The 25,515-nt window shown below is 30.5% G+C and overlaps 3 protein-coding genes across 4 annotated transcripts; 1 reads left to right on the top strand and 2 right to left on the bottom strand.

Moving 5' to 3' along the window:
- Positions 1-315: 315 nt before the first annotated feature.
- Positions 316-7,082, top strand: LOC110619677 (rhomboid-like protein 19). The gene is made up of 8 exons (XM_021763215.2): positions 316-527; positions 766-890; positions 4,344-4,404; positions 4,530-4,696; positions 5,005-5,110; positions 5,215-5,417; positions 5,518-5,655; positions 6,748-7,082. Exons 1-8 carry the CDS (start codon positions 504-506, stop codon positions 6,851-6,853), a joined length of 930 nt encoding a protein of 309 aa, XP_021618907.1. The 5' UTR covers positions 316-503; the 3' UTR covers positions 6,854-7,082.
- A 1,727-nt stretch (positions 7,083-8,809) lies between these two features.
- On the bottom strand, positions 8,810-11,828 carry LOC110618395 (probable ubiquitin-conjugating enzyme E2 C). Its single transcript, XM_021761516.2, has 6 exons — positions 11,364-11,828; positions 11,105-11,132; positions 10,333-10,563; positions 9,887-9,950; positions 9,750-9,809; positions 8,810-9,136 (listed from the first exon to the last, which is right to left on the bottom strand). The coding sequence occupies exons 1-6, from the start codon at positions 11,492-11,494 to the stop codon at positions 9,081-9,083; spliced, it is 570 nt and encodes a 189-aa protein (XP_021617208.1). The 5' UTR covers positions 11,495-11,828; the 3' UTR covers positions 8,810-9,080.
- A 4,374-nt stretch (positions 11,829-16,202) lies between these two features.
- On the bottom strand, positions 16,203-19,982 carry LOC110619604 (MLO-like protein 12). Of its 2 annotated transcripts, XM_021763112.2 has the most exons (15): positions 19,650-19,978; positions 19,442-19,499; positions 19,107-19,345; positions 18,845-18,961; positions 18,693-18,753; positions 18,523-18,611; positions 18,355-18,429; positions 18,164-18,258; positions 18,015-18,064; positions 17,882-17,922; positions 17,614-17,787; positions 17,483-17,518; positions 17,299-17,366; positions 17,138-17,198; positions 16,203-16,962 (listed from the first exon to the last, which is right to left on the bottom strand). In XM_021763112.2, the coding sequence occupies exons 1-15, from the start codon at positions 19,770-19,772 to the stop codon at positions 16,522-16,524; spliced, it is 1,728 nt and encodes a 575-aa protein (XP_021618804.1). In that variant the 5' UTR covers positions 19,773-19,978; the 3' UTR covers positions 16,203-16,521. The 2 variants fall into 2 exon arrangements, with proteins under 2 accessions (XP_021618804.1, XP_043813912.1); XM_043957977.1 differs by lacking the exon at positions 17,483-17,518 and having other exon boundaries at positions 19,650-19,982.
- Between the last annotated feature and the right edge of the window lie 5,533 nt (positions 19,983-25,515).

The following is a 25,515-nucleotide window of genomic DNA, read 5'->3' as shown; positions in this document are numbered from 1 at the left end:
TTACCCTCTAACATTTTGATTTTAAATACTTGTTCAATTAAAATTCAATTTTTTTTAATTTAAAAAATTTTTATTTTCAAAGAATATGAATCAAATGAAGGATTAAATGAATGTCCCAATAAAAGAAAACTCAATCTTTTTTTCAGATAAATATATATTTAGAGTTTTTAACTTTTTTTTTAAGAAAATTATCACTTAAAATCAATGGATTTTCCATTTTAATGTCAGCATTTTTTCGAATTTCGGTTATACGAAATTGGGACCGACGACGGATAAAAAGTTGAGTATTTCATACTATAAATTGAAGTTACAGTGGTGAAATTACGCATTCGTTCATGATCTGCAAATCCGTACAAATTTAAAACCCCTTCCCTGTTCTCCGCTAGACGAGACGAGGGAAGTCGCATCTACCATCCCCAGGCGAACATCTCCCACCAAATCACCGTCGTTTTCCACCATTTCCAAGCTCACTTCTTCTAAATCAACATCCTAGTCCCTTCATAATGAGCTCTCCGGCAATTCCTGGAGTAATCCCTCTCTCTCTCTCTCTCTCTCTCTCTCTCTCTGTGTGTGTGTATGTGTGTGTGTGGTTGTGTGTTGGATCTTGAATTTGATCCGAAGTTAAATGTCTAATTACGGTGTTTTTTCCTCCCTCGGATCTTGCTTGAGCTGATTACCTTAATTTGATTTTCCTTGTTTTTTTGAACGCCTTTGATTGAGATTGGTTTGGTTGTAATATGTTAATAGCTTTTCGTTATTGTGCAGGGCACTAGATTCTGTTCTGGATTCACGAGACTATGCAAGGGTCTGGCCGTGGTTCTTGTTGCCGGCCACATTGTGGTTCAGATTTTGCCTTCGGCTGTTTCCTATCTCGCCCTCATCCCTGCCAAGTAAATTTCAATTTGCTAATTATAATTTTTTTTTCACTTCTTTTCATTTTAATAATAGTTCATAAAATCAAATACCTGTTTCATAATGTGTTACCAAGTGGTAATTAGAGAATACAATGTATGGCATAGTTGCATACAGATTCTCCATTAATTCCAGGGAACACTTTTTGATCTCATAAGTAAATATGTTTTGTTTTTTTTTTTCCTTGTTTCTATGAACTCGTGAAATTGAGGATCCATCCAGAATGAGTTGCCTTCAGCAGTAGGTTGGTTTAATACTAGTTAAGAAGATTACTGGGAAAGATGAGGATATGTAGGACAAATAGAATTTGCAAGTAGCTTGGATGCTTGTTTCTTTCCTAAAATTCTTAGGTGACCGGTACAGAATACCTTTTTTCTGGTTGTTATAAGTTACAGGGAGTAAATACTTTAATATAGAAAGTAAATATTGATAGATGTGGATCAGTCCCTTAATCTTAGGGATTATATAATCATAGACTTGATATACCTTTCTGTTTAGATATCGTCTCTCATGTATAAATAGATTATAATCTCTATTGTGAAATACAATACAACAACAAATATTATCCTTTTACATGGTATCATAGTCTCACCCATAGAGATGATTTAAATTTTGGAGATTTAGGACTCTATTCGTTTGGGTTACCCATAAAGAGTAATATTTGGAGATTTAGGACTCTACTCATTTGGGTTACCACAAAGGTTAACATTTGAAGACTTAGAACTCTGTTCATCGGGGGTTACCCATAAAGGGTAATATTTGGAGATTTAGGGCTCTGTTCATTTGGATTATCCATAAAGAATAACATTTAGAGATTTAGGATTTTGTTCATCGGGATTACTCATAAAGGGTAACATTTAGAGATTTAGGGTTTTATGCATTTGGGTTAACCATAAAGGGTAACATTTGGAGACATCGGGCACTGTTCATCAGTTATTGATCACGGGTTCTGTTCTTCTGATCCTTTGTTTATTTTGATTATTTTGGGTTGATTATTCTTATGGCTGAAATTGATTATATATGTAACAAGTTGGGTATGATTAACATTTATGTTCCAACTTGAGAGGGAGTGTTATAAGTTAATATGTTAATATAGAAAATAAATATTGATAGATGGATCAGTTGCTTAATCTTAGGGATTCTATAATCATAGACTTGATTTTCCTTCCTGTTTAGATACCGTCTCTCATGTATAAATAGATTGTAATCTCTATTATGAAATACAACACAACAACAAATATTATCCTTTTACACTGGTATTTAAGATTGTGTAGATTTGGTTACTGAAGTTCCTATATGTAAATTTTAGTGAAGCTGATAATGCCATTGTTGGATCTGATTTTGAGATTTATCAATCATTTACATCCCTGTAGATTCATAAATTCAAATTCCTTCAGATCTTTCTATGGAGGGAATTGGATTGTTGTCTTTTGCTGGTAATTTTCTTTTCATGATAAGAATCACCAGAAAAAGGGAGCCTATCCACAGTAGAAGGAAGGGTTATTGGAAACCCATAAGGTGAATGAAGTAATGAAACTTTTAAGTTCCAAAAAATGAAATATACTAGATTTTAGAGGAGTGAACTTAATAAAAAAAAAATTAGAGTTTGTGGAATCACCATAGTGAACAATTGACATGCAAGTGGCAATCCCGCACCTTCAACAAACTTTGGTGTTATTGTCTCATTTTCTCAATAACCTTATTTAGAAATGATGTAACAGTGAAGAAAAAAGAAGATTTTGTTGGAAAAGTTTGATTATTCCCCCAAGTTGATGGGGTTTATATACTGCTAAAATTACTAGTATGGAAATACAATCAATTCTATCATTCCTAAAACCATTGCATGTTTCTAGCACTAAACGATAGATACCATTACTGCACAATACTACCTCTTCTGCTGATATCTCAACTCTCCCTCATTCTAGAGCATACATATCATATGCACCAAGCTTGTTACAAATGTAATTAATTTGAGAACCTTTTAGTGATTTTGTGAGGATGCCTTCTAAATGGCTGTTTGAATTGTAAAAGCTAGTAGCATTACATCCTGACTCAATGTTTCGCTTGATATAAGTGACAATCATCTACATATGTTTTGTCCTTAACATAAAAAAACTAGATTTGAGTCAATATATTGTGCTATTGAATTGTCACAGATCATTCTTATTTATTTGACACCTCTATATCTTAATTATTAAGTTGCTTCCATTAGAGAAGCTCACTTGTCACTAAGGCTATAGCTCGATATTTTGCTTCTTCACTCAATCTAGCTAGTAGCTGCTACATCCTACTTTTTATCATCTAATATATCTTATTCTTGATAAAAAAAAAAAAATCTTATTCCCCTAATTAGAGCACAATTAGAGTAAATCATCAATCAAAGGGAAATCTACCTGATTTGCTTCAAAATATCCAACAATCGTTGTATATCCGTGAAGATGTGGATTACTGCATCTGATGAATGTCACATAGAGCTTGAAGAAGCTAGTTAACCAAACTTGGTCAATATTTCTTGCTGTATATTTATTTATTTTTTTCATCTTGAAAAAATAAAGAAATTACTGTATGTAAATATATCTAATTTATGATGAAAAAAAAATTGAGGGGGTCAGGGCCTTCCAACTTTGCCTTCGGTCCACCTGTGCATGAATTGATTTTTAGCACAATCAATACGTTATTTATCTTCGCTACAAATGCATATCAGTTGAGATTAAATTGAAGCCCTTTACCAACTTAAAACTAGTTAGCGTATAAATTCCTGGCTTCCTATGTTTTTTTTCCCTAAGTGAAGAGTCTCAAAGTGAGTTATTTCATTACAACACATCAGTTTGTGCATGTAGTGTTCTTCAAATGAGTTACTAGAAGTTAATGCAATTATGGCAACATCTGGGACAAATTTTAGAAGTTGCTAAGCTGAATGTGTACCAAGTGTGCAATTGTGACTGTTTATCACTTTGGACCACGAAATCTTCTTGATGTGCAATGCAATATTTTTTCCTGACAGGTCCTTTTAGAACACAGGATTGGGCGGGGTTTAAAAGACCAAAAGCTGTGGACGCAGAGCTCAGAATCCTGGCTTCTGCTTTAGTTTATTATTCTTCTGATAGAAATTCAACATTGGTCTTATATCTTCTTTTGCTTTTCCACACATACATTCTGCATCTGATTGTAGCATATTTACTCGTCATCAATACTACATACTTGTGACCTTCTTATGGTAACTATGGTATACAGCTAATCTGGGATAGTTCTGCATTGACCAATGAAAATGAGTCCAGAATATATTTATCAAGAGCACAAAATTTGTAAATACTGTACTTGATTAATCCTGCTATGCAGGAAAATGAGATATTGTGTGTGCACGATATGTTGTAATTAGGATATATGTAAGTGATCAGGAAACCTCACGTTCTTGCAAATTTGTCTTGTAGGACGATTCCTTTTGCGTGGAACCTCATAACAGCTGGTTACATTGAACAATCAATACATGGGGTATGCAGTGCAGTTCTCTGTAAACATGGCTTACTGTATTTTTCTTGCAATTTCTTGTGTAAAATGTCCTTCAGCTTTTCAGTTAGCTTCATAAGATTGTCCTGATGACTAGTCATATTTTCTAGGTGGTTGTCAGCACTTTATGCCTCCTTGTCATGGGGAAGCTACTTGAACCTGTGTGGGGTTCTAAGGAGTTCTTGAAGTTCATTTTCATAGTCAACTTTCTTACTTCGGTGTGTGTTTTCATTACAACTATTGCCTTGTACTACATAATGAGGCAGGAAAATTACCTGTAAGTCACTTGATTACAAAAAATGTAGTTATTTTGCTTGCTTCTGCTGCCTATGCTCAACCTGCCTTTTTCCCTGCATTTATTTTCTCCTCACCTATGCCTTCTAGTATCCTTTAGCACTCTGTTTGACTTCATATTAGTAAAAGAAATCACAGGTTAACTAGTTTTCTTTTATTCTAATTGAATTGGTATATTTTAGGTATGATTGTAACATTTGCTGAGAGTCTTACCTATATCAATGTTGAATGATATATTCATGCTTTATTAAATACTTATTTTCCTTTTTCTTTTACTTCTATTCTTGGTAGTTATTTGCCCATTTCTGGCTTCCAAGGGGTCCTGTCAGGTTTCTTGGTTGGCATGAAGCAAATTATACCTGACCAGGAACTGTCCTTATTGAGAATAAAGGCAAAGGTGAATCTGTCACTTGTAGTTCACTTCTTGCCTTCAAATATCAATAATATGGTATTTACAAGCTGTGGAGGTTTCTCTTAAATTCTGTTTTGACTGCTATGCAGTGGCTTCCATCTATTGCAGTATTGCTAGCTACCGCTGTAAGCTTATTTACGCCTGATTCAACGGCATATCTCCCAACCATTATTTTTGGCACGTACATGAGCTGGATTTATCTGAGATACCTACAGAGGAAACCAGAAGCAAAACTAAGGGGTGATCCAAATGATGATTTTGCATTCTCTACTTTCTTTCCTGAATTTCTTAGGTATTTTGATTTTCCTAAACATGCTTTTCTTTAAACCGAGGAGATTCCGAGTTTGTTTAAATGCTGCTGCCTCTTACTCTCTCCATCTCTCTGAATGCAGACCAGTTATTGATCCTATTGCTTCAATATTCCATCGGATGCTTTGTGGAATATCTGAAACTTCAACTGAAGCACATGGTTATACTTTGGGAGGTGCTCCATTGCCTGGTTCAGACCCCATTGAGGCGTCTAGGAGGAGGTAAGAATCCAAGATCTTGCTGCAATAACTATTTATAAGGCAAGAGTCATTCAGGACACCCTCCCCCTTTGTACCCCAAAGCGCACACATACACAGAGTTAGTTTTGCCCTTCCCTGTCCCATAGATGTGGTGGGGGTAATGATGCATTAGTCTGACTTGCAAGAGTGATCTAGACTTAGATTTTGAACATATATGCTTGTTTGAATAAACAGGCATATGCATATATAAAAATTTTGGAAAAAAATCCCATTTTTTCTCTTGAATTTTAGGGTGAATGTCCATATTTTTATCCAAAATTAAGTTTTCGGCCCAATTTGCCCAAAACGTTCTATTTAGGATCATCTTAGTCCATTTTCTACAAAAAAGATAAAATTTTATTTTTATTTTTTTAGTATTAAAATATTAATTTTACATCGTCAATATTGAAAGTTAATTGCAATATTTTATTATTTTATGTTAAATTATAAATTAATATTTTATTGTTAAAAGTTTAAAATTATTATTTTAATATTTTCTGGTTAATAATAGGCTAATATTGATCCAAAATAAAAAAATTTGGATAAATTATGCCAAAAACTTGATTTTTGACAAAATTGGATATCATCTCAAAGTTTTAAGGGAAAAATCATATTTCTTTCTACGACAGAAAGTGTAGGTGACTTTGTTGAGTTCTTACAAACACAATTCAAAAGTAAAATTATGCACTAAATGTGTTAGATAATCTTGTTTGAATATGATGTGTGCCTTCTGAGGTCGCCAGATCATTTCGCTAAAATAATAAAGGATGCACCAGCATGAAGCTAATTGAAAGCTGCAGATTGCACAGATCAATTGACCTAGGGTTGTATCCAATCTCTTGAACAGTTTATACATTAGCCATAAAAGTGTCATTGGTAATATTGACTGCAAAAAGGCAAGTGATATATTATTCGTGTACAGGATGCTAATCATACTGATAGCTCAGGAAAATAATAGGAAAACGAAATCAAGAGGCAATAACAGTGATACTCTTGAAAAGCTAATAGATAAAAGAGATGAAGATTTATATAATAGTAAAAAAAAATTGTTTGTAACCTATCTGCCACTTGCAGGGAAAGGGGAGCTAGAGCACTGGAAGAAAGATTGGCAGCTGAGAGGTTGGCTGCTGCTGCAAGGAGCGAAGAGGAGTCAAAAAAAGATGCTTTGGAGAATGTTTGATAGCTTGGTCATATTCTTATGGAGAACTCAAAGTTGTATTTTGATGACTGCTGATAGAATTTTGTGCAGTGTTTGGAGATCAGTTTTCTATTCTGATTTCTGGATGACATTTTTGTGATACGTGTTTGCTGTGGATTATTATTTTATTCATATAGTGAAATTTGTAGCTGTAATGAGCATATTGTTTCATCATTCCTCAAAGCTCAAGAAATATAAATTTCTTTCCATAGCTATATTTCTATTTTCTAGAAAGAGAATTTTTCTCTCCAATTCCTGCATCTGCTCTCTTGGAGAGGCCGAGCTTTGGGTTTCCGGTGAGGGAAGGCTTAGTTCCTGTATATGTTTGCTTTCTCTCATTGAATGATGGTCCCCTCTTCTTCAGGAGATGGGCTTTCTTTGGAGTGCCTTGTGGTCTAGATCTGAGCTGTTGTCGTAGGGGTTTTTCCTTGAGATCTTGGGGCTCAGCTTGGAGAGGTTTGTTGGCTCTAGATTTTCTCCGATTATCTTCAGCGTTTAAGGAGAGCCATGGAGAGTTGGTGATGGCACTGGAAGCCTGAGCAGAAATCGCTCCCTCCCTGGCTATTATGAGACTGCGAGTGTTGGGCGTAACCTCTCCTTGTTTTGCCTACTTTGCTATCTTTTGTCGGCCTTGTTCGGGGTGCGGCAAGTACAGCTGATAGTAGAGTTGTTCCCCTCTCTGGTGGAAAATAAGTTGGCTGGGTTGGAGTAGCTTTTAGCCTGATCGGCCTCGGCCAGGCAAGGTTTGGTGATATGGAGTTCCCCTTCCAATGGCCCATGGTGGATGGTGTTTCCTGTGGTTGTGGCTTCTCTCTTGGTGGTGATCTGCTGGAAGAACCTCCTCGCTCTAGAGGCAAGGGTTGGCAGTAAGGGGGTTGGGCTGCTCTTTGGGTGTGTTCTCTTTGTAAAATCAGGCCTTCAGCCTTATGTTGTATGTTTGCCCTTTAGACTTTGATGCAAAAATATTGCAATGCGAAAAAAATATTTATATATCAATATAAACCAGAAATTCTAACAATTGTCACCTAATATTCAATTCTCACGGATTAGATGAAATTATGATAATCTCACGATTTTTTTTAACAAGTATATAATGTTTTAACATATTTTTACCCCATTTAAATTCAGAGTAAAATCTTCGACTATAAAAAAGTATAATTAGTCGAAAAAGTATGATGATTTTTAAATTTACAATTCATATGATGTGTCGGATTATTATTATTATTAATGATAAATTTAAATAATAATTTATTATTTGCAGTATATATCAATGTATTTATAGTTTAAAGTAAATTTAAGACTGATAGTGCAAAATATATAGTGTACTATTAAATACCTAGAAACTTTTGCAAAACATACGCGGGATCATCAGATTGTGATAATTTTCTAAGAAATCCCAACGTTACTGAGAGCCTCCCACATCATTTTTTGTCAAATAATAAATTAATTTACAGAAAAAGGTTCCAGATTCCCAAAATTAGCAATTTTGTCTTTCCTTTCATTAAACTATTCTTAATATATTTTTTTTATGCATGTCGCACATTATTTATATTCGTTATACATATTAATTTTGTATATACAATTTTAAATCAAAATGGTAATTAGCTAAAAAAAACCTTGAACTGAAAAATTTTCGCTCAAACCAAGTATAATGATATACCAAAATTCAGAAAACTAAAGAGTCAAATCAAAAACTATGTTTGCATAACATGCATATAAAAAAAATTTAACTTATACCATTATTAGAAGTAAAGGGGAAAAAAAAATCTTCCATAGGAGCCTCAAACGATGGTGAAGACGAAAGTCTTTCTTAACAGAAAAATCCTGTCCAAGTGAAAATACAGACGTAAATGATCTTCACACAAAAACCCTGTCCAAGTATGAGTATCCAGCCAGGACAATCCATAAACAATCACAAACATAAATGATTTCCACAAGTACAAATGAACTGAAATATTTTAATTTGATTTTGAAAAATTTACAACTCTTTGCATGAGTTTATTTTGCAGTTACATCAAAGAAATATCAACCAATTTTGATCAGAGGTGAAGAGAAACAGACAAATTTATATGCAATAGCATCTGTTTCATATGACAAGTTTTCATTTGAGGGAGAACTACAAATATATGAACTCGCTCAAGACCTCACTTGAAACATTACAAGCAAAAGCAAGGATTTGAGATGTCATCAGTTATAAGAATTCTGCAGATCAGCTCTCAAATACTTCTCCAGCATAGTACTGTTTGTGGACCATTTTCTTGTATTCTGCACCAAAAACAACACCCTCTTTCAATTTGTACCCACATGCCATTATTACTTCCTAAAATGGAAAAGTTAAATCCTACACCATCTTCCCTCACAGAAACGAAACATAATTGTGTCATATGTTTTCTAGCAATTACATGGCATCATCAAATAATACAAGTCTTTGATAAGAATCTGGAACTGCAGTGTTGTCATCATCTCATATTATCATACCATTATCATGTTTGGTACTACCAAGTTTTCCGTAGGCTAGGAAGCATTGATTTGACTCTTCTGTGTCTATTAAGTCTTTGTTTAGAGAACATAATCCCCAATTAACGACAACAAAAGAGAGGAGAAAGCTCAGATAGAAATAGCAGAAACCAGAGATAGCATTCTTTTTGCTCAAGTAATAAAAGGATTTGTTTTAGTAGCCCAATCCACAAACCAGCAATACAGATTGGCATGCTATCAATTGCCTAACCAAAATATTTATATGAGCTCTCAACATGTTTCTTTCTTTTTTAATTTTTAATAGAAGAAGAAAATGAGATTAGAAGGCATGAAATCCTCACGAGCAAGAAAAAAATGAAACAAAAAAAAAAAGAGCTTTCTAGTGTTATATACATCTAACCTTCCTTATTATTCCATAATTTTGCAGCATAGCTGTTAAGAGGACTATCTGGATTAGGTTCTGCACAAGAACTAAATGATCAGATAAAGACATCAACAAAAACAAAGCTCAAACATTTCAACAAATAGGAAACGGACCTCCCAATAGACTTTGGATGGACAAAAGGATTGTTCTGCAATCGTAAGCTGAAGACCACTTCTCCTAAGAGACATAAATTAAAGCTTTCCTCAGTATCACAAGAAAAAACATATATAGAAATTTAAAATAGCAATTAAGCAGCCAACAAAATATAATCATTGTTCCAGCTAAATAAGGGCAGAACTTAGCTTTGACAATCGTGACAAGGTTTATTCAACAATTATTGAAAAGTTAATGAACTGACAACTAAAAGAACCTTTTTTGTATGAAGCATTTCACAAAGAAACTATTTATGATTGCGGAGTTAAATTTTAGGGCAACCTCTTCATCATCCTATGCAAGTGATCTATGTCACACGATACACCACAAAATAGTTCTCTCATTGTGTCCTCAAAGCTATGAGCACAAAGCTTAAAAACAAAGGCTACTGCCACATTGATTGTACCTGGAGTATGTCTAGGCATATATTGCCATACTGATCAACATTTGGATGAAAGCAATTTGTCTCAAATTTGACTTGTGGTGGTTTAAAGGGATAGTCCAGAGGAAATCGCAAAGAAAGCTTATATGATAAACCCTCGTATGCAGTTCCCTTTCCACCCTCAATTGTTCCACACCATGTAAAGATACTCTCACCTTCAGGAAATGCTGACACACCAAGATCTCCTCCACTCATCTGCACAAATAAAAACTGTTTAATGCTCATAAAAGTATATACTCTTCCCGGCTAAAGCTTTGGGAAAAGACAGAAAAATGTACATTTAGCTTGCGAAAGCTGTTTCTAGAAAATTCCCACAATGTACACACAACAAATTGAATTGCAAATTCATCCCAAAAATTTACAAAAGAGAAATGGCATGCCAAAAATATTATATAAACTATCCAAGTAATGCAGTCAAGAAGAAACTTTCTTGGATAAGCCCATGCCATCATGACAACATGGCAATAAATAGAACTCGAGTTGAGTTTCAGAAATTATACATATAACCTCTATATAGACATCTGATTACATATCTTTCCAGAATAGCTATTTCCAATACAACTGACAGATATGCGCATAATTCATACTATATTATGAATAAGTTTCTACAAAAAGAGAACCATTACAATGGGAAGAAAACAGCAAGTTCTCAAAATTATTACTCTCTCTCTCTCATATACATATATATATATATAAGAAATTGAGACGCAAGAAATGTGAAAAGATTATGACATACCATGAGAGACATCAATTCCTTCTGTAACCTGAAAATTTAATCAGAAAACATGAGAAATTGTATCATGAAACAACAGCATATATCACCAAAATTACTTTTATTATTATTGTCACTTTTATCTTGTTCTTTATAAAATTTTCTTGGAAACAAAATACGAAGTTCAAGAAAAATATTTTTTTGCAAAACAGAAAAAAAGAACATTAACAAAAAAGATTCACAAGTCCACTAGGACTAAGCACGAGAAATTGAAGAAAACAACCTCTGAGAAACGGAGGAAGTATCGACCGGGTTAGGAGGAGCAGCGGGCTGCTTCGATGGAGTCGCAGGTGCATGGCGCTGATACTGGTGCTGGTGCGAGTTATCGACCGTGGGATTTGGCCTCATCTCCATGATTACAAAATCAAGAATTAATCTACCCTACTGATCAAAATCAACAGCTGATATCCGAGCGATCAATCAATGACTTTTTTAGCAGATGTTGATCATTTTCACGGGAATAGAATCAAGGATGGACGAATTTGGGGTAATAATTCTCCCTTTTTGTTTCAGAAGGTAGAGGTAGTGGCGGCAGTGATGGTGGTCGGCGGTTGCTGTGGAGGTTGCGTCGATTAGTCCGTGGAGAAGGAAAACGATGAGAGAGAGAGAGCGAGAGATTATAATACAGAGAGCCACAAGACGCGCTCTGCTCAAGCAGAAGCCTTTTCCTTTTTTTTTTTTTTCTTTAATAAAGTTCAAGGAATGTTTATTTTAAAAATCACACAAAAGAAAATAAAGTAATAAATGAGCAGAAATAATTATTTTTATATAAAAAGTAATAACTTTTTTAAGCTGTAGCCAAATATCAAAAAATTATTTAAAATATAATAAAACTTATATATTAATATATAATTTTAGCTTTTCATTATTGGATATTTAAATCAATTAAATAATTAAATAATAAAATATAAAGATATTTTAATTGAATAATTTAAATTAATAATAAATTAATAATTTTTTTAAAAACTCAATACTCAAGCAGTAATTCTCTCCAAAAGATAATATTATCTACCCTCTAATTTTTTTCTTTTTAAAAAATTAATTTCTATTTAATAAAATAATTATTCTTTTAATAAAAAAAATGCATATGGTTGTTTGTTAATTATTGACTAAAAATTATATATTTTTTAAAGGCTAAAATACTCTCTAAGTGGATAATATTTTTTTATAGTAAAAAATTTTTTGAGAAATTACTATTTTAATTTTTTAGTGAATTTGTGAATTTTCCATTATTTTTTCTTATTTGTTATTATAGTAAATCTTTAAATATAAAAATTAATATTTTGTAAGTATAAAAATTAATAATTAATAATTTTTTTCTTAAAAATTAATTTCTATATTATGTAAATATAAAAATTACAGATTTTAAAAATTAAAAATTAATTTTATACTTAATTAAAAATTAAAATTGATTTTTATAAATATAAAAAACTTTATACTTGGTTATTTAGATTTTTATAAGTATAAAAATTTTTATATTTACAGAATAATAATTTTTATATTAGATAATAAATAAGAAAAATAATGGATAAAACTCACAAATTTATCAATTTTTAAATTAAAATAGTAATTTATCAATTTTTTATTATTAAAATAATAGATAAAATAAATTTTTTACTATAAAAATATTGCCCATTTAAAGAGGTATTTTGGTCATTAAAAATATATAATTTTACCTTTTTATTAACAGAAAAATTATTTTATTAAATAAAAATTAAATTGTTATAAAAAATTTAATGAGTTTTGTGAAAGGTAAATACCAAAGAAAAAAAAGGAATGAAGCTAGTTGGCCTTGGCCCAACAGCATCTATCTCTAAAAATTGCACTGTTTCACTTGGAAACGGAACCAATACTAAGGCATCAATCAAACATCAATTTAGGTTAGATCATCAAATTTCAGCACCAGTGAGCTATCACACTTATTGTTTCTTATCTTAAAGCTTCTAATTTTCATTGCTCAATAATAACCAAAGTCCAACCACTAAATCCAAAAGATGGAGAGATTTTTTCTACATGGTTTGCTTGTATTGTCATTGCTGGTGGATGGTTATTTCGGGAGCGCTCAGGGTGCCACTGCTAAGGTCTTAGTTGGTGTTTGGTCCCTAAAAGGCTAAAAGAAAATTAGATTGTTGGAGCTCTAGCTACCATGTATTTACTTTAATGCTTTTGGGTCCATTCTCAATCTATTGGGAGCTCTCGGATTGTTTTATAGGGAAGCTTTTCCTAGTGTTGTTCCCTGCGTGGCTCCTCTGTCAATCTCAACCCCTCTCCCTTGAAGATTTTCATCGAATGGCGACGGCATGCTGCAGATTTGGTTCAGATTCTATAGTTTGGAAGTATTTTAAAAATCTGTTTAGTTTAACGGTTTGAATACAACTAATAGTCAATAACTAAGTAGTTGATCTTAATTGTAATTAAAATATCTTTAACTGTTTAATAAATTATGTTTAATGTTACTATTAATATATAAAATGGATGATTATTTATTATTATAATATACATAAAATTAAGAAAGATTTAATATTTAGTTTCTAGATATTGTTATTATTAATAAATAAATTCTTACATTTTTAAAAACTTATTAAAACGTATTTATATTTTCTTTCATTCAACGAAATAGTCATTTTATCTTCTTTCCTATTAAAAGTAGATGAGAGAAAAAAATTTTAAAATTCAAATTTGCTTTCAAATAAAATTTTTTATTTGATTTTTGGATATTACCGTTATTAACAAATCAATCCCTACATTTTTAGAAATCTATTAAAAGTTCTTATTTCTTTTCAGATCTATTAAAAATGTTCTTATTTTTTCTTAGATCTAATAAAAAGATTTTATCATTTCTCTACATTAATAAAATAGTCAATCATCCTTTTCTTCCTTCTCAAAAAAGAAAAATAAGAAAAAAACGATGAAGAATCGAAGAATCAGAGAATTGAAGAATAAAAAAATCGAAGAAAAAGAAGAACCGAAAAAGAAGAAGAGAATGAGGAAGAAGAATGAGAAAGAGAATGAGAAAAAGGGTAATTTATTTTTTTTATATTTTTAACAAAAAAAATATATGGAATAACTATTTTGTTGACGAAATGAAAAGATAAGAATATTTTAATAAATTTTTAAAAATACAGAAATTAATTTGTTAATAATGATAATATTTAGAGACTAAATTATAAATTTCTCTAAAATTAATAATTTATTATAAAAATATATATATATATAAAAGATTTAAAAATGTGATTGTTAATAAAATATATTTTCTTTTTTATTTATATATATATTTTTATTATACAAAATAAATAAATATTATAACTAATATGTCTATTTATAAAATATTTTATGTTTGTTTTATACATATAAATAATTTATTAATATATTAAAATTTATTTGAATATTAACATTTTACAATTAATAAATATTAAAATATTAATATAAATAATAAATAAAATTTTAGAAAAAACTCTGAAATTAGAGTTAATTAAAAAGATAACTGACCAGCACCTGTCGGCTAATTTTATTTGTATGACTTTATATGTATTTTTATTATCAAAAATAAATATTATTTTTATAATATTTTTTGTTCATATATATTAAAATTTAGAGTGAATGATTACTAAATTTTTAATTTTTTATAAAATTAATTTATTTATTTTTATTTTAAAATTAATCTATTAAAATATCACTATATTTTATAAAATTTAATTTTAAAATCATTTTATCAGAAAAATCATTAGTTTCATCAAATTATTTATTATATTTAGTTGTTATAATTTTAATTATATATAATATTTAATTTAATTATTTTAAATATTTATGTTATTTAATAATTTCGATTAAAGTTAAAATAAATTAATAATAGTTTTTTATAAAAAAAATTAAAAAACTTTATTTTATAAAATATAAAAACTTTTAATTAAATGCTTTCAAAAAAAACAGTAATTAATTAATAATTTTTTAAAAAATTTAGAGAATTACCAATAATTATTTTTAAATTTTTTTTTTAAAAATTATTTTTTAATTTTTTAAATATAATATAATTAAATATTTTAATCTTTAAATTATTGGACTAAATCGAATATCCATCAATTAAAATTATCCTTAATAAAATATGAAATGAGGATAAAACTCTAGTTAACTTTTGAAATTCCTAAAAAACCACTTATGACCATTAATCTCTCGCCCACCAAAAATGGGTGACACAATATTCTTAGAGGCCTTTCATCAAACGATACACATGCATTACAACATATAATTCCACCAATATCCATAAACATAATTTCCAGCAAAGACAAACAAAATTTTACACTCTTCGCACGATTCTTATTCTGCACAAGATCTACCGAGTACAAACATAAACACAGAAGACAACCCCATTACAACCCAATTCCTCCATAAGCATAATTTTCAGGATGTAAAAATTTGGAACCATAGAAATAGAAGCCGGGTTGTTGGGGTTTGGGAAGCCATTATCATTTTTGAATCTCTAAAGTTTAGCTTGCTAGTGAATCCATGGAGTTTAACTTCCTCTCCTTTCCCTCCACATGGGATTCCTTCATGCAAATGGACGAACCCAAATCCAAAGCTCAAATCCACCTCCAGCTCTGTGTCCATGTGCTATTATCCGATAAAGCTAGTGTCTCTGTTTATTTCTTCTAATAGTCCTACCACTTCCTCTTCTTCTCTTGTTGTTTTGAAACATAATCCGAATTCTGAATCTTCTTATTTAGTCTCCTTTTAGTGATAATTAATTTGAAATCATAAATTTCCTTTATCAACCATCTTTTACCTTTGGATTTTTCAGATTTGCAGTTGTATGATGATGATGGCTTCACATTGGAAGTTGGGGACAACGATGAGAAGCTAGTGGGGGTGTTGGGCCAAATGCAGTTTATCTGTCATCGTTGCTTAGACTTCTAGTCATATAATTTCAGTTAATTTGATTTGTATGGCTTTTGGCTTCTTGCATCTATTTCTTTTGGCTCCCTATTAGATCCTCTTCCTCTGTGTTGGGCCTGATCTATTCACATATTGGAACAAAAATTGTAAATACAAGCTAACAGAATCCTAATTCTTGAAAAAAAAAAAATTATTGAAAAAGAAGTACTTTACAGTATAAATACAAGATCTTTGATCTCAAAATAAAAATAAGACAAATACAATGTGATGCCTTAAAATACATAAAAACAAGAGAAAAGAAATCCGAGAAATCTGGTATCTTGAATTATTTCAGCCTCCATCACTGGCTTAACCTTATGGTAGTTGCACTACTCGGCTGGAGTAAAACCCATCAGAATTCTCCTCTCCTTGTATTCTCATGTACAAGTAATGTACACTTGCAATAAACAAGATTTAGCCTGCAAAATAATCTTAATTCCAAGTATGCTTCATCAATTCCTGAATGTAAACTCCCTTGAACCAGTTTCATGTTGGGTTCCTTGAGGCAATTGCAATATTGAATTTGAGTTTGGCTCTTCAACTTGAATGCTTTGAATTTGGTCCTCAACCTCAGGATGTTCATTGTCATGAGAGGAATCATCAGATTCCAGGTTTTGCATTGTGTTCAGTGCTTCAGGGTCCCAATTATCTGCGTCATAGTTATAATTTCTTGGAGAATTCTGCAAGCTATCAGGAGCAGTACTGCTACGGTAGTTATGCAAGAGATGGACAGGCGACATGCCGTATGTTGGAGTTGCTGTCCTGCTTGACATTGGTGTATGAGACTCAGAATGTTTGCTGTGTTTAGCATGTTTTTTGGCTGTATGGTGCCAGTTCTTGAGCGCTGTCGCTACTCGGTCGTTAAAGATGGTTGGCCTCATGCTAGAACCCATCTGCAATATCATGCACAACATTAGTGTTCCACTATAGTATTTGTGGTTCGTCAGTGTTTCGTGCAACTCCACTTCGTCTCACGAGTAACACGCTACCATAACGGACGATGTGTGTGGTTTCGACAAGCTGGGAATGTTACAGTTATGCCAAGAGTTTAATAGAAAAATTGCTCACCTGTGTCACTAGAGCATACAGAGGCAGAGTCACATAACTGCAGAGAACTTGTATGATGACCCTGAAATGTTTACAATTTTCGGTTATGTCAGGAATGCTTGAAGCTACGAAATCGATTTAAACAAGTGAAAAGAAGCCGATGTTATGGTAATAGAACTCACCCCATTGTGACTTTGATTACAATGTCTTCTATGCGATCATGGTAACAAGAGTCAGGTCCAATTTTCCACTGAAAAAAGAAGGCAAAAAAATAGCTAAGTCAAGATAAAATAGTCTAGTATTTAAGAATCTGAACTTGTAATGCACAATTGAAAGAAATGAATGATTCTTAATTTGAATGCTTACCACACTCCAAATGAAGAAAGCCAGCTGAAATGCATTCTGCAATGCAGAAATTGAAAATGCAAAAAGAGTAAGTACAAGCAAAATGAGGCATAGAGTTGCTGTGTTTTTGAATGGGGAGAGTTTGCAAGTACCTGAAAGAGAACCAAGTGAATAAGGAAGAGAATGAGGCGTGGGCGACCGAACCAGAAGAGGTCATCGCCCAGTTGAACCACCGGAGCACCCTTAACTACATCTCCTCTCTCTTGAATCCTTAGCCCCATTTTAGTTATGATCACTTGTAGCTTAGCCCCTATTACCAAAATTACCTGCAAAAAATTCCCAATTCGGAGTATGAGCTCCTCATTCTCGCAGACTAAATACCAGGCATGAATCAAACATAAAGGAAGGACTTGTCCTTACAACTAGGGGGATGAATGGTAACCACAGATAAGCATACCAACCTGAAACAAACAGAAAATTTTTTTTATGAGTTCTTGAATCATATAACATTTTTTTCTGACATCTGGGGATTTAGCAGAAAACTAGAACTTACCATTTGTGCTGGTTAACATCATCAAACAGGCAAGGAACCATATGAGTGGACTGCATAGGACACGAATTAAGGTTAGGATTCTGAAAGAATCAATCAACCAAAGTCATGTAATGTATGCCTTTGAATGCTTAAAAGGTAGCAGCACCAACCTGATCCCCACCACACTTTTGAAGTCATCTTCAAGTGATCTGTTAATGTATTTCTGGAAGTCAAAACTTGTTTCGCTTCCGGGTGGTAAATGTGCCTGAAACGAAAAAATAGCAGAACATTGCAACTCTTAGTACCGATGAGAATTTGGTATTATTACTCGGAGTAATCGGGTATTATATGTTAAACTTACCATGATAAATCCATGTCTGAGTGTCAGGTAATCAACCTTGGTGACTGATCCAAAGAATTGTCTAAAGAAACACACCTGAAATTCAGACAACCATAAATTTCTAGTCCAGAGATAAACTCTATTTCCCAGAACAACTCCATAATTTCAGGTAATCAGTCGAAAACTTACAATCCAAACGAAAACTGTCGAACGGCTCCATAACTTCAGATGTCTTTTTCCGAATGATGTATCCCTTGCAAACCTAAACCTCTCTGGATCTGCAAGACAAAATCCCTTCAATAATTAGCCTGAGATGCATAATTTCCCAGATATTCATAAACTTTGAAGAAGGCTATTACCATTATGGTATTGGTACTCAATTGTCCTTGTCTCGTTCTCCCAAGTCTTCCATTTTCTCATCTGCAGCACAAATATTTAAAGCATTTTAAGGGACAAGAGTTCATCATCAGACAAGAGATGAGCATTTGAGAGATACTAGGTACTCCATTACCTTGGTTCTGCCCAAAATATATGTGATTATGCAGTAGAGAACATGGAAAACTGCTAATACAAAGATGAAATAGTGGAGCTGGTCAATCCCATATGCTGATATTAAGGTTACTTTACCCTGAACCATTTGCAAAACCAACCAATGTTACACAATTAAACTATATAACCGAGTCCAAAACTACTCGGGGCTCAGACGAAAGAGGGTTCAAAATTATTTAGGCCGGTTGAAGCTCGGCTGTTAGGAATAATGATAGTTTATATACCTCGTCTGCGCATTTATCCCCAGATTTTGCTGCTAAAACACGTCTATTACTTGCTCCAGAATCTAGGAACTGAAAAAGTCTTCGACGATTATTACTAGAATCTGTTTCTGTCTTGCTGTTTCCCTTCTTCTTGTTGCAAGGATGCCAGGTGGATGCAATACTCTCCGAAACGCAGATTCCGGAGATAGGACCTTGTAGTACAGTTAGCAGCAAAGATATAAATCCCATAAGCATCAGCTCTGCAGAAAAAGAACAATTTAAAAACTGAGAGCTAGCTCTTGATGAACATAAACCGGCAAGATCTAAGTTGACTTAAAAAAATTAAAAAGGGTCACCTTCTTTAATCTTTTCAAGAGCTTCCACAAGAGCTGGCTTGTGTATCTTCTTGAACCACTGAAAAAACACAGCAAAATTCAGGTAAATGAACTAAAACAAACTAAACCTGCTCTAAAAGTTCAGTTGCAGAGAAAATATTCTTTAGACAACAACCAAAGAACATCAACGTACTAAGATTAAAGTGTATGTAAGAGCACACGCACACACCTTTTCTATGAAATGAATCACTTTCTCGATGAAGATTGAAATAGCAATCATCACAAGACAGACCACAGCAACAGCCCATGTCGGCGTCTCCCCAAGAGAACGTTCTTTAGAAGTATCAGACATGGTAACAAAAAGCTGCTTCTTGATTCAAAGACTACTCTCCAATAAAATTTCAAAGGACTTGTTGGCTAATTCACCTCTTACGTATCCAAACCTCTATTATGTTCCCTGCAAATTTTCCTGCATAAGTGCAGAAGAGATGAAGAGATTGTGTCTGGTTATAGAAGAGTATATAGGAATTTATATATATATATTTATAATCCGATAATAATTATTATGTGGAATGAGCAACTGCAGAAAAAAAAGACTTTGACTATTTCAGAGAGAGTATGAGAGAATAGAGAAGAGAGAGAGAGTGGATAAGCGTGTCTCCATTCAACTTTATTCCAAGTTTGAACGAAAAAAAAAAAACAAAAACTAAGTACATGAAACAAAGACATTACACACAGAAAATAAAGGAGGGCGGAAATTATTTGTAAAATTAAAATTTAGTCCCTATAAGTTAAAAATAAATATTCACTCTATCCATAATTTTTATTATTTATTTCTTTTGCTTATCTTAAATTTATTTTTTTACATATATTTAATATATAAATTGATTAATATAATTCTATTTAATTTTACTTTATTCCCAATAAACTATCAAAATAAGTCTTAACATTTAATCCTATAATTTTTCTCAATATTTATTTTTTATTTATTCTAAATTATTATTCACTTTACTTTTTTATTATAATAACATATAAATTTACTATTATAATTATATTTTATTTTATTTTTAATATAATCTCTCATTAATTATTATTTTTTAATATTTAAAATATTAATTTTATCACTTAATTTTAAAATTTTTTCAAATTATATAAATTAAATAATAAAACACTTAACAGATAAAATTATCAACTTGACTAATTAGTAGACTTGTTTTTTTAACTAAAAATTAAGGATTGAATAATAGAATTTGAAATCTCTCAAATTTGCTCGGATGCATTTACTACCAAGTGTTAATTAGTAGACTTTTTAAAAAGACAAAAATGTTTTAATATCTTTTTTAAAATTAAAAGATTAATTAATAAATTTTTTATTAATATAGAGTTTAAATAGTAATTTTTTTATAAATAATATATTGATATTTATTATTATTTTTTAATTAAAAGGATTAAATTGCTTTATTTTCAAAATATATAGACTAATATGTAAATTTTACCACACTAAACAATTAGCCCGTAAATTTGAGACTGCCGTGGACGTGACAAGGCAAATGGAAATCTGAGGATCTTTCAATTTCAACAACTCAACATGGATATGCATGCATCACTTTTCACTTTACCGTCAATTTCTATTTCAAACTTTCTCTTAAGCTTCCATCTTCTTGGAGTCAAGTATAATTACTGTCATTGAAAATTTGAGAATTATTAATTTTTTAAGAAATTTATTAATTTTTTATATTTTAAAATCATTAAATTAGAATGTTTTTGTATTTTATAAAGTTAATTTTTTCAATTTATTACAACTTTAATTAAATAAATTAAATAGTATAAATACTTAAAATTATAGTGATTAAATATATATATAATTAAAATTATAGCACTATACAGTATACATACTAAAAATAATTAACAAATTTTAAAAAATAATTAAAGAATTTAATTTTATAAAATACATGATATTTTTTAATTAAATCATTTTCAATGAGAACAAAAAATGCAAACAAAAATAACAACGCCTAAGCACAAAATCAACATAAATCTATTTCTCATGCAAGCACACCTCTTTGGCTACCCTTCTTCATCGAATCACTTTGTCAAGATTTTCTCTCCCCACTTTCTCTCTCTCTATTCCATTAGCTTTTTAACGGTCTCATTAAAGTGGAGTATAATTGGATAATCATAAAAGGTTTATAGTCTAATTAATAATTTATTTAATTATGGTAGAACCACAAAATTTAAAAATTTGGACATTTTATAATTTTTTATATTAACTAAAATATAGAAAATAAGTTCATAAATATAAATATTGAATTTTTATAATTAATAAAATGCCCAAATAATGAAGATTAATATTTCTAATCATCCTTATGGGTTTTTTTTATATATAAATTGGACAGATAGTTCACATCTGTTAAAAAACAAATATTTAATTGAAAACTAATTTTTTAAATAATTTTTTTAGCAATGGGTTAAAACAATTTATGTTAAATTATTAATCGCCGTACGTCTTTTCTTAAGCAAACTAGATCAACTACATGCACGGGTTTATCCATATAAAATTTAGCCCGGTGATATGATATAAAGTAAGAAAGTGAATTCAGTCACTTTGCAGTCCTGCTAGCATTCACGTCAGAGGAAATTAAATAACTGTCTGATATAAAGAGAAATTTTGACGCATCCATACGTATGAATCTGAATAATAAAAATAAATAATACTGTAATATAAAAATATAGTTAAACAGCAAATAAAAAAAATAAAAGAAAAGAAACATATTACCCCAATCAAATTTATACGCCCAGTGTAAATCATAACATCAATAATAATTTAAATTTTACTATTTTAAATTAAGATAGCATTTATTAATGCTGAAATGTCTTGTAGGTTAGCTATAAATAATAAATGTCAGCGTTATTGGTCAATTACTTAATATGTGGAAAATTCTACAGGATTTAACACGCAAATATATAGATTTTACGAATTTTTTATAACTGTTAAAATTTTTTATTTAGTCCAATAATTATTTTTATTCATATAAATTCAGTATTTTGATAGTCAATAATACTGCCATTTGCTTTAGAATAATTACTATTTAATCCTTTTAGTTTAACGAAATTAACTATTTAATTACTACACTAAATAATTTTTATTTTTTTATATAATTAATTACTTAATTTCTGTCAACAATTGTATAAATTAAATAATTGTTATTTTTAAATTAAAATTACTAAATAAATACATTTTAAAAGTTATATAAATTAGTTTTGAAATTATAAATATTGATAATTTTAAAAATATAAAAAAATTTAATGTATTTTTAAAAATAAAGGAGTTAAATAGTTAATTTTATTAAATTATAAAAATTAAATAATTAATTTTTATTTATTTTATTTTTATATATGTATATAATTTGGATAAATTATTGCTTAGTTAGTCCGAGTCAACAAGCAATCAAAAACTACCAAATTGTATTTATCACATTTATTTTTGAAATATTAGCCAGCCTGGTACGTTGACTATGGTTAGTAATTTTAATTTTATTTTAATTAATAGAAAGATTATTAATATTAAATAAATTAAGAGAGATAAAAGAGTAATTTATTTATATTAAAAAATATATGATAATATGATATTCAGAAAATAGAATTTTATAAGGGATTTTGTGAATTTAGCTTGACAAGAAAATGATTCTCTCCTTTTATTTTTTTCTTTTGTTTATCCGTGACGTGTAACAGTCTCACGTCATTGATTTTTATCCTACGGATACGGACGTATAAGAATATCAGATCTCTGCTCCATGTATAACGGTCATTTAATTTTTTTCATGACACACATGCAGATGGACCCATTAGATGAATGGATTGGCTACCTTTTCTCCTCTGACTGGGCTGATTAGTGAGATTAGGACTGAAACCCAAGGGAGGTCTAATTTTAGGGCCGAAAGGACTGAACCGGTTCGATTGAGAGATTTTAGGAGAGTCCAGTCTTAAGACCGAGCGGGCTGGACCTAATTTATTTGGGAGGCTTAAGGGCCTTCGAGTAAAAGACTTTGATCATAAGTCCAGCCTCAAATCAGAATGGTAAAATCCAGCGGTTATCAACATATATACTAATTTGATTACATTTAACTCTAATTAAAAAAATTTTAGAACTCCAATTTTAAAATTTCAATTATGTGCTTTCACCAATTTTGAATCGAAACATAATTAAATTTATTATTTAATTAAACCAAGATTTAAAACAAATAAATAAATAAATAAAATTGATTTGGCAGTCAACTTGGGTGTCCAAAGCAACCTCAGCTAGGAAAGGTCAACTTACGGACAATAGCCAATTATCATCCCCACTTGGCCAAGTCCAGTGACCCACAACGTGGACTCCCTGCGTAGGGGAAGGGGACCATTCCCTCTTTGCCCATTGGTAGCTGTGCAGTAAAGTCTCAGCTTGGGATTTTTTTTTTTTTCGAAAAAAAGAAAACATACAAGCACTGAAGCACACAGTAAAGTTTCGTTTATTTCATGTGAGATATTTTTCAAGAAAAATTTGGCTTAAATTTTTTATATTTAGGACACTTGAAAAAATTAATAAAAAATATATTTAAATAAAAAATTAAATTATTTTTTATAAATATAGAATTTCGATCTCAATTTGATTTTACTTTAATTATATTTAATGGTTGAAAATTTTTTGAATTTTTATTTTTAATAAATTAAAAATGGAATTTATATAAAAAAAATTAAATCAATCCATTTTTAATTTAATTTTTATTTTTAATAGGGAAACCTCAAAAGGTCTCTATTTAAGAGAGGCGGGAGTGCACGTCTGCTTTGGTTTGCTTGTACAGAAGAGAGAGAAAAGGACACAAGTGGCCAACATTAATTAATTCAATTGATTAAATATAAAATTATTATTTGCTTTTTTCCCTGAACTTTCGCATTATTCATTTTTTTGCCCCACAATTTTAGCATTGCTCGGTAAGAATCACTTATGGAAAAATATATATATATATTAAATTATTATTACATAAGTATACATTTGCTATTTATTATAAAATTAAAAAAATTTAAATAAAAAAGGATTTAATTCTTTCATAAAAGAAATATATCAAAATTATTTTAAATGATAAAGATGACTTAAAAAATAAAAATTCTATCTTATATAAAATACAAACTTAACAACTATTAATTTAAATGTTTATATAAAAATTATTTAATTTAAAATAATTATCATTCCCATAATAAAATATAAATATTTAATTTAAAATAATTATCATTCCCATAAGATAGGGGTGAGCATTCGGTCGGTTCGGTTCAAAATCGAACCGAACTGAATAAACCGAAAATCGAAATTTGAGTGTTTATAAAAACCGAACCGAACCGATTTTGATCAGAAACCGACTCGAATCGAACCGGTCTGATTCGGTTCGATTCGATTCGGTTTGATTGGTTGCGATTTTTAATAATTTTTTTATTTTTTACACTTTATTTTTAATATTTTAAAATTTAATTAAAATATTTTAATTTTAATATGATTTAATTTCTATATATTATTGAAAAAATATATTATTATTACTAATCGGTTCGGTTTTTTCGATTTTTTTCTGATTAAAACCGAACCGAAATAACCGAAATTTTTAAAATTGAAAACCGAACCGAACCAAAATATATAAAAAACCGAACTAAATTTTCAAATCGATTCGGTTCGATCGATTTTTTCGATTTAAACCGAATACTGCTCACCCCTACCATCAGAGCAAAAACTCTGCTTAACCTTACCCAATTGAATAATTGCAGTAGGCAAATTTGATCCACTTGAGGCTCGTTAAGGCAAAAGTTTGATCAATTAATTGTGGACAGTGCCAGGTTTTGCAAGTGGGATGTATCATTTATTAAGCTTGTCTTCCTAAAAAATATCTCCATTTCTAATTTTAACAAATATGTATTTAGATTGAGATGGATTCGATTAAATAAATTAAAAATTAAAATTTTAATATTTATAAAAATTAAATTAAATTAATTTTAATTAAAAATTAAATTAAATTAAATGGTCCGATTTAAATTAAATCGACATCCACCGCTAATAATATTTTATTTAGTTA

The sequence above is a fragment of the Manihot esculenta genome, chromosome 7, assembly GCF_001659605.2.
Source record: "Manihot esculenta cultivar AM560-2 chromosome 7, M.esculenta_v8, whole genome shotgun sequence".
NCBI classification, from domain to species: domain Eukaryota; kingdom Viridiplantae; phylum Streptophyta; class Magnoliopsida; order Malpighiales; family Euphorbiaceae; genus Manihot; species Manihot esculenta.
This window is presented reverse-complemented; position numbering and strand designations above follow the sequence as displayed.

Bases quoted from the DNA above. Each gene is read 5' to 3' on its own strand.
- LOC110618395 (XM_021761516.2), bottom strand. From the start codon at position 11,494: ATGGAGATGAGGCCAAATCCCACGGTCGATAACTCGCACCAGCACCAG. The intron at 10,564-11,104 runs GTATGTCATAAT...TTATTTGTGCAG, and splicing joins AGGAATTGATGTCTCTCATG to ATGAGTGGAGGAGATCTTGG. The intron at 9,137-9,749 runs GTTAGATGTATA...TTTTTGGTGCAG, and splicing joins ATTATGGAATAATAAGGAAG to AATACAAGAAAATGGTCCAC.
- LOC110619604 (XM_021763112.2), bottom strand. From the start codon at position 19,772: ATGTCTGATACTTCTAAAGAACGTTCTCTTGGGGAGACGCCGACATGG. The intron at 19,500-19,649 runs GTGTGTGCGTGT...GTGTTTTTTCAG, and splicing joins TGATTCATTTCATAGAAAAG to TGGTTCAAGAAGATACACAA. The intron at 17,923-18,014 runs GTAAGTTCTAGT...TGTTTGTTTCAG, and splicing joins GATGTTAACCAGCACAAATG to GTTGGTATGCTTATCTGTGG.
- LOC110619677 (XM_021763215.2), top strand. From the start codon at position 504: ATGAGCTCTCCGGCAATTCCTGGA. The intron at 891-4,343 runs GTAAATTTCAAT...TTTGTCTTGTAG, and splicing joins CTCGCCCTCATCCCTGCCAA to GACGATTCCTTTTGCGTGGA. The intron at 4,697-5,004 runs GTAAGTCACTTG...TATTCTTGGTAG, and splicing joins ATGAGGCAGGAAAATTACCT to TTATTTGCCCATTTCTGGCT.